Raw genomic sequence first — 8998 nt, 5'->3', positions numbered from 1 at the left:
ATGGCCCACTTGACAGTTCCACGGCAGAGGAACGGCAGGCGAACGCCGCTTCGGGTACAGATGCCCCTCGACGGATCTGTTCCAAACCATGGAAGGAACTGTTCCAACGGCGTTGGCTGCCAGGCCGCTCCTCTAGATATTTCTCCCGTGCAGCCCCACCTCACTCTTCCTCCTACCTCCCCCCTCCATCTCCTCCTTCCTTTGCAAGCTCTCTCCCATCTCTCACCCCTGCTCCAATGGAGTCCTCTTCCTCTGCCTCCAGGCGCCGGCAGAAACCACCGCCCCTTCCACTAATCCCATGTCCATTTTGCAAAGCAAAAAATCATCACCGCAGTGTGTGGCCCGTGTGGGTCTAAGCCTAGACATCGATATTACAAGTGCTGCTTAAAAGATGTTAGTACTTTCTTCCCAGACCGCCCCTCAAGCCTTTCTGACTGATCTTTTTCACATCGCGATTTTCTCACTTTCCTTCTCTCTTTCTGTAATTTATCTTCAAGGCCGGGAGATGCCAGTTCTACGAATGGCAGGAGGGATACGAGATGTACCTGCTGGCCAACCAGGATGCGGAGGTCACAGACGAGAATCATGCCCCCGCTACACCAGCATCCTGCCTCCCCATCGGAGGTCTCGTTAGGATCCCGATTTGTCCAAGATCTCATAAGGGTCAACATCATGCTCGGCGTGACCAACCTGATGGCTAAGATCAAAGTTCATTCTTAACGTGTGTGAACAACAGATTTCGCCTGGTGGATGAATGATGAATTACCAAAAAAAAGTGATAGATTTAAAAAAAAAAAAAGTGATAAGAGGGAGGTCTAGGATGATAACGCATGAAAAATATAATAGGTTGTCCATTTAGGTAGATGGTTTTGGAGGAAATGTACGATACACACTTAGTCATGTATAGCGATACAACATGGATTGACAAAATGAATATTCATTGAATGTCCGTAGTGGGCACGCTAAATGGGTCGCATGAAATGTTCCCCTGGAGCTTCATAACCATCGGTAGGGGCATGAACTGACCATAGTGCATCGGCTGGCAATGATGAACTGTTCCCCTGGAGCTTCATAACTTCTTGCAGAATGTACTTTTAGTTTTCACAAGGTTGTTCTGTGATCAAAATGAGATTTTGCCTTTGTGAGCTAATCGCTATATGGCAAAAGAGAAGCTCGGTACAGAACAGTGTAGTTTAGGATTTCTTATCAAATACCTTGGTGATCGGTATACTCTCTCCATCGTGGTACCTAATGATGTGCATGACGCAATTACCAGTTTCCTCCCTGTGCCAGGAAAAAGTTTGGATTAGTGGTGTGCTAGGCAGTTCTTATTGATGTGGAAACGAACTTAATTCTAGGTGGAACGCAAAGGGGAAACCTGGTAATTGTGGTATCCATAAAACAGGGGAAATGGTAGACCAGTTATCCTTTCGTGTTGGCCACCCAGCATGCAGGCACCCGAACAATGCATTATGTAAGCACGACGCAATAAGCTCGTGTCGAGCCTGCTGATCCTGGCTGCATCCTTTGGGACCGACTGAAGGATCAAAAACTTGGATTGCCCTTGTAAGCATATCCCAAATGTAGACAGCCCATCCGTCGCGTAGTATAGCTGGTACGTAGAACTGCATGGTAGCGAGGTCATGACGATATTTGTCTCAGGTGTTTGTTTCAATAGAACTAGAAATGCAAGTTCGATAAGAGGTCAAGCATTTTTTTTAAAGAGGCCAAACAAAAATTACCAGCTGGCAGGCCTCTATGGCATGGTAGACACTTGGGCCAATGAATTGGTTCTGGACCTCTAGGAAGTCGGAAATACTTGTGCCACATAGAGCAACTGTCTGTAATAAAAATTGTAGACAGGTAAACATTGGGTAGCTGGGATAAACATAAAAGGTTATATAATTTAGAATGATGCAGAAAGTCTGGTCGGGCTATAACCATGTAGAAGATTATCTTACCGAGAAATCAACCTCTAGGATGTGTCGGTGGTTAAGATATTGTACATCAGGATTTGATTCATGATCAAGCTGCTTCTGGCGCTGCAAAATGATACATCCAAGTTCGTGGTCGACCAAAATGATACATCCAAGTTCGTGGTCGACCATGGCATCGCCAAGGAGCTGATCTTTTATCTCTTCCCCTGTAACTCGAATGAACCTAGGGTCATTATGCAGTATCCAATTCCTGCATAGACCATGTTATTTGTTAGAATGATGCAAAGTTTGAAAAAAAAGAAAGGGGAGATCATGGTTGATGATAATACATGAATACCTTGAAAGGTGTTTCACAGACAATGATGCGAAGTGAGATTCGAGAAGTTCGGCAGTGGAAGTAGGAGCTGGAACGACTGGGCGACCTGCAAACCATGGGTTGGTAGCGTAACTCCTTGCCGATATATACTTCCTTTTAGGTATGCTGACATGGCTGACACCAAAAAGGACCAGTGATGGTTCGTCGATCTGGCAGTCTGCATATATATCCTTAACAGAGACTGATATGCAGCGGGCATAATGCTGGACAGCAGAACAAATGGCTTCGGTTGTTCCAAATTCAGTAACAGATTCGGTGCTAGGTGTTTTGGCAATCTTGGATGTTGTTTAAAGGAACTTGAGCCTGATGCCTCAGCCGTTTAGCATTTTTCAGTCTTTGAGAAAACTTTCGCCTGCACACCAGATATGTGCTGAGTGAACAACAAAATATGAGGAAAACAACGTGCGTGAGGCTTAAATGGCGAAAGAGGGAAAAAGTTACCTTCACTTTCAGAGAGTTCAAGCCTGACACCATGGATTTTGGTGGAGACGGGGGTTCGGTAAATGGTCGGTAGGTTAGCACTGGGCGGGCAGGCAGCCTCTTCTGGTGCCGTGGTGGCCTTGGATGCTGGATTGGCATTACACATTCGTAAAGGGCAATCTGAGAAACCCCTAGCAGCACAACAAGTACAGTTGGATGCAAGTGTTGCCATGAGCTTGTCTGTGAAGTTCACCATGTCAGTCTGAATGTTATGGCGCGCAGTAGTAACATGGCAGATTGCTCTGGCATTTTGTTCACGAAGGAGTACCGCAATAGGTTGTTTTGCCTGCGAAAAATGTGCGAACATTTCAGAGGTTTAGGATCAGCATCTCAGGCTCAATCACGTTTGGTCCTAGCTTGTCAGCATTTCCTCTGATAGTCTGCTCTAGTGCACATCCCCTGTCCAGGCATGGTGCGCGGTCAGGTGGTTGTTTCCCAACCCTAACCCTGACCAAAATCAAAAAAAAAAGTGGTCATGCACTGATAAATTTCAGTGAGATCATGTTCTGCACTGCTGCTATCCTATACAATTTTAGCAATAAATCAAATACATTTATACATCTAACAGCCAACCCCCCAAGTTATACTAAACTATGCAATGGAAAACATTTATCTATTTTCAAGACAAGATCATGTAGATGTACCGTACATTACCCACTTGTAACAAAACATGCTAAGCCAAAGAAAAAAATATCAGAGTATGTAGATCGCAACAAGAATAAAAAATAGCAAGAAAAAGTGCCTGAATACCTTCTTGTCCATCCTGGGGCTTGTGGATCAATCTTCCCTGTAGAATGTACAGAAGCAGCATCTTCACTCTCCGCTTGGTCTGCAATCACAGAATCCATGGCGTGGATCCCATCCACTTGCGCTCCTTGCTCAAATGCATCAGCGTTATCCTCCTCGCTCTCATTCAAATCAGACACCACAACACCTCCGGCATCCACCCTGACTTGCTCGCCGTACGCTGCACCGCTGAATCCGGCCACAACGCTGACCCCAGCATCAACCATTCCCCATCTAGATCCGCCGACTGAATGAACTTCGGCCGGACCTACCGCCTGCACCATCTCCATCAAAATTGCAGCGCTGCACGCCTCGTCCGCGAAAATATGTAACCTACAATGACATTCCAATCGCAAATCAACGGCCCCGCAGATAGATGGAAAATCTCTGAAAATCAGATTCTTTTCACGAGTTTTTACGGAGAGGGGATTAGCTAGAACCTTACCTGTCCACTGGAGCTACGGGGAAGTCGGCCGCCATCTTCAACGCCAGCGTTCTTTGATCCATCAGGTTGCTGCGCAACCCCTCCGGCCGGCCTCGTCGTCTGACCTCTATGCCGGCGCCGCCGAGCTCGACCCTGGCTTATTCACAAGAATTTCAATACCGACGGCCATCGCCATGAACACCAGACACCTGTACCAGGCGCCCAGAGTACAGGTGTGTAGCGAGCGTTATCCAGGAGACGGCCGTCAAACTCTGACCCACCCACCGTCTGTATGTGCGTCAGACAGGCCAGCGTATAAATCTTTTCAGAATTCTGTATCGCCGTGACATTGACCTCTGGCACAGATCGCGACGCATCTATGAGTGGCAGAGATTTCGGGTCCATCTGGACCCGAGAGCCAAAACTCCCCTCGCCGCTAAATGCGATTAATAAAAAAAATCAACAGCTTTAAGCACGGCCAGAAACCTAGCACGCATATGCACTGCACAGAGCATAGATCACACAATTGATTGAACGGAACCCAATGAGTGGACAACAAATGTGACGAACATATGTACTCCCGCCGTTTCTAAATATAAGTCTTTCTAGAGATTCCAACAAGTGACTACATACGGAGCAAAATGAGTGAATCTACACTCTAAAATATGTCTACATACATCCGTATGTTGCAGTCCATTTGAAATGTCTAAAAAGACTTATATTTAGGAACGGAGGGAGTAAATTTTACATGATATATGCCCTTCTCGTAATCCAAATTTCTTTGCAGTGTACTGCAGTTCAATCATTCCGATCACTGATACTCATCTTTTTCTAATAAAATCCAGTATTATGGAGTATACTTGAACAGCTGAATCCACTCACTTGAATTTGGCTGCCTACTGAAGAAAATCACACAAATTAGAAGAGAACAGCTAGAAAAAAAACAATGAAGAAAAACCACATCACCAATAACACAATTAAACAAAAAAATAATAACAGCGAGATAGGGGCAATTGACTAACCTGGACTTGGTTGCATAGAACCAAGGAATCAGGCAGACAAAAGTGAATTGTGGAAACAAATCTATAGAAGAAATCAAAAGGCAAAATTGCCCCAATTGAACTTAAGAGCACAAATGCCAAAACCATACACATGAGGGTTTCGTCTTGGATTTGCTTTCTCGCACAAAGGATCCAACGGATATCACCAAACCCTAAGAACAATCCCCCTTCACTCCATGTCTCTGGGCGGCTCATTGAGATAGCGAGCTCGGCTAGCACCAACCACAAGAGCTGGATTGCCTTGGTCTCCACCTTGAAGCAGACCAAGCGGTTGCAAGGGCGGAAATAAAATGGGGAGACAATGACCTCTGAAAGTGCAACCCCACAGTCCGAGTACAACCCTAAAAAGGGGGGCCACACACTGCTAAGCAGTGCAGTGCACGCACGCCAAATAAGAATTTGTGAATCAAATTGTTCTTGATTCCTTAATTGCTCTAAACAGGCTGTCTACAAGCTTATGAGTTGTGAGGATCAAATCGTTCTTGATTCCTTGTTTGCTCTAAACAGGCTATCTACAAGCATATGAGTCTTGAGGTTGATGCAGCTGTGGAGGTGCAGGGGGCTGAGAAATTCAAAAGGAAAGGTGTTGTTTCTTACGGCCTGCTGTAGTAAAGTACTAACCTGGAGCCATGTCCTCGAATTGATTCTGGTTTTGCCTTCACCAAACTTCCATATAATCAAATTTATCTCACCAAGTGAACCCATGAGAAGTACCTCATAACCGATAGACTGGTGTGTGTTAGGCTGACAGACACTTCAGAAGCAGCTCTTACTGGTATTACTATACTAGGTTGAAAATGGGTCGCAATACAAGTGAATAAATTTGAGAGAAGAGGGTTCACATCACAATTGTTTTAGCCCAACTCTTGACAACAATTTATTAATAAAGATCATCCCACAGTTTTGATATGGTTGCGATCTACTCCCTCCGTTCCTAAATATTTGTCTTTTTAGAGATTTCAAATAGTCACCGCATACGGATGTATATAGACATATTTTAGAGTGTAGATTCACTCATTTTGTTCCGTATGTAGTCACCATTTGAAACCTCTAGAAAGACAAATATTTAGGAACGGAGGGAGTACATTCTTACACAATGGTTGGTGGTGAAACCCAGGCCAGCCAACCCAACACTCATGCTTCTACAGACAAGAACTTAACTAAACACTATATATTAGTATCCCGTGACCTCTGCTATTGAAACGAAGTGGTGCAATATGCTTACATGTGGTAAAGAAAAATGCAAATTCATGTGTCTTTATTCATACTAGCAACTTCAGTTATCCCTAGAATTGTTTTTTCATAACTTGAGTTCCAAATGTCTTTGCAATTTCCATTCATAACAGGAATTTCAGAAAACATATCTGTCTGCTTGTTCAATGTCCATCCACATCCATTGTCTTAGATTACTGCAAGGAAAAAAATCAACAAAAGCTACTCCAATTTGTAAAGATACAGCAGCAATTTAAAATTCCTAGAAACCACCCCTAAAAGTTCTGTGAATTCAATCATAGCATAGTCAAAGTGGAACAGACAATTGACAGATTCAGCGGAGCTTAAGCAGGAACTGCAAGAATGAAACCTGCAAAATAGAACAATCTGTATTATAGACGTAACACATGCAGGAATCAATAAAAAAAGGGTCAAATTGGTCGCGTGTCTTACCCCACTGATTAAGAACTTCCCTGAGGTCACCAAGAGAGATGAAAAAGGAGAACCGCCCATTCCCACCATGCAGTACTCCAACCACATTGCCCTCGCCGTCAAGTAACGGTGCCCCTAAACTTCCACTCTCCGATGTGATATTCACCTCAGAGAGTTCCATAGTAAATCCAAACACATTAACTTCATCTAAAAGATCAATATGGCGATTTGGGTAGGAGACCTCCCCAGAAACAGCGGCCAATCTTCTCCCAACTTCTGGCCATGAAACCATCACCACATCATTCAGGAGTCTCGGAAATGAAGAAGCAAATGTTAGTGGCTGATGATCTTGCTGACAGTACCCCTCCATATGGGGTTGGGTGACGCGAATCATTAGCAGATCATTTTCGCAGCTCAAGAAAGCCACCCATCCTCTTACGAAAACCCTCACATTGTCGTGCCCATTCTGGTGGTCCAGCTCACGGTGGTAACAAAGAACATGTGGTTCGTAGAAGTGACTAAGGTCCCATGCTGTCATTGGTACATTGCTGGTGAAAATTGGAGCAACAGCATGCGCAGAAGTCAATACATAATGGTGGGGGTCAATTCCGTCTGTATGCACAAAGGAACCAGTGCAAGAGAGGGTTCTTGCACTTTCCACCGCCCTCCTGGCATGTTCTGCTGCAGCACCCCCAGCCTGTTGTGGTGATGCTGCCCCCTCAGCCTGCTGTGGTGAAGCTGCCCCCTCAGGATCTGCCGGAATTGGGTGTACAGTATTCCACTGCTCTAACACTGCATCAGGGTCTATTGGTCGGAATTCCACATAAACAATTGATCTAGAACAGCGACGGGCCACCCATAGCTTTAACCTATTAGCAAACTCATTCGGTGGTGAGTTTCGATCAGGGTGATATCGCGGGCCGCCTGGCTGGGAAGGACCTCAAGGTTGAGGGAGGGAGTTTTGTGTGGCGGAGCTTTGGAAGAGCGAACGCCAGCAGCTTGGCCGCGGGGTCGTCCGGCAAGGCCAGGGAACAGCGTCGTGCGGCGGCTTGGAGAGGTCGTCCCAGCAGCTGCCGTCGAGGGCCCGGGGAGGACGGAGTCGGGATCCTGGGAGGGCGGCGTCGGGCGTCCCAGCAGCTGCCGTCGAGGGCCCGGGGAGGACGGAGTCGAGATCCTGGGAGGGCGGCGTCGGGCGTCCCAGCAGGTGCCGCCGAGAGCCCGGCGAGGACGGAGTCGGGATCCTGGGAGGGCGGCGTCGGGCGTCCCAGCAGCTGCCGTCGAGGGCCCGGGGAGGACGGCGTCGGGAGCCTGAGATGGCGGCGTCGGGAGCCGGGGAGGACGGCGTCGGGAGCCTGAGATGGCGGCGTCGGGGGCCTGGGAGGACGGCGTCGGGCGTCGAGGGCCTGGGAAGGCGTAAGAACCCGAGCTAATGGATGGATTCGATCTAGAGTCACCCCTGATTTGGAGGCGGAGCTCGGGGAAGAAGAAAGGGGGACAACGAAACCCTAGCTTGATAAACTTTCTTCTTACTCTTCCATTCCCAGAGTTAGGCTTATATATCGCCAGCGGATTACACAAGTGAAAGAGAGAGATAAGAAAGACGGTATATTTTGAGTTACATTGGTAAACTCGCTCAGGATTAACCCTATCATCCTAGCCATCCATTGGCATTTACCTGCTCTTTTCTTTTCTCCACCATTGGATAACCGACGAAACATTTTCTTTCTTCTTCGTTGGTTATCGACACTCTCCTGCCTTCAATTATCTTGCGAGCATTCCAGGGTCCCGGTGAAGGATGGCATCAGGCGAAAATGGTTAGGAGGGCGCCGCCACGTGGAATACAGCGAAACCAAAGGACGGCGGGGAGCTAGAGGAACTAGGGTTTTTAGCGTATCTATACCTCCTAATAAAGGGAGGTGATATTCTTGGTTTGATCCATCGCTTTGTTCCCACCTCACCCCTTGCACGACACGGATTGATAAACAACACGGGACACGATATCTCTTGTTCTCCTCCATAAACACCAGGCGCACCTCACCTCTCGCACCATCGGTATCGGGAGGAGCTTCGAGGCAGCGGGGGATGGGGAGGGCGGTCCGAGTGAAGGATTAGAGATGTCGGCATCGAGTTGTAGACGTCATCGCGGAACTCGCCGGCCCATGGTTGATCGTTCTTGGCACGGACTGCTCCATGACCACCAAACTCTAGTCGGCGATCATATAATCATGTTGTTGTGACAGATTAGAGATGCCAGCGTCGAGCCGTAGACGTCGTCGCGAAGCTCATCGGA

The 8998-nt window shown here is 47.0% G+C and overlaps 1 protein-coding gene across 3 annotated transcripts; it reads right to left on the bottom strand.

Annotated features, from left to right (window-relative positions):
• Positions 1-824: 824 nt before the first annotated feature.
• On the bottom strand, positions 825-4676 carry LOC109784473 (uncharacterized). Of its 3 annotated transcripts, none has more exons than XM_073505861.1 (9): positions 4025-4676; positions 3544-3912; positions 2755-3240; positions 2275-2665; positions 1962-2187; positions 1743-1841; positions 1379-1625; positions 1215-1284; positions 825-1114 (listed from the first exon to the last, which is right to left on the bottom strand). In XM_073505861.1, exons 1-3 carry the CDS (start codon positions 4084-4086, stop codon positions 3102-3104), a joined length of 570 nt encoding a protein of 189 aa, XP_073361962.1. In that variant the 5' UTR covers positions 4087-4676; the 3' UTR covers positions 825-1114; positions 1215-1284; positions 1379-1625; positions 1743-1841; positions 1962-2187; positions 2275-2665; positions 2755-3101. The 3 variants fall into 3 exon arrangements, with proteins under 3 accessions (XP_073361962.1, XP_073361963.1, XP_020198659.1); XM_073505862.1 differs by having other exon boundaries at positions 2755-3079; positions 4025-4182; XM_020343070.4 differs by lacking the exons at positions 3544-3912; positions 4025-4676 and having other exon boundaries at positions 2755-3033.
• Positions 4677-8998: the final 4322 nt, after the last annotated feature.

This window comes from Aegilops tauschii, chromosome 7 (assembly GCF_002575655.3).
Source record: "Aegilops tauschii subsp. strangulata cultivar AL8/78 chromosome 7, Aet v6.0, whole genome shotgun sequence".
Lineage (NCBI taxonomy): Eukaryota > Viridiplantae > Streptophyta > Magnoliopsida > Poales > Poaceae > Aegilops > Aegilops tauschii.
Note: the sequence above shows the minus strand (reverse complement) of the source record. Positions and strands in the feature narration are given on the sequence as shown.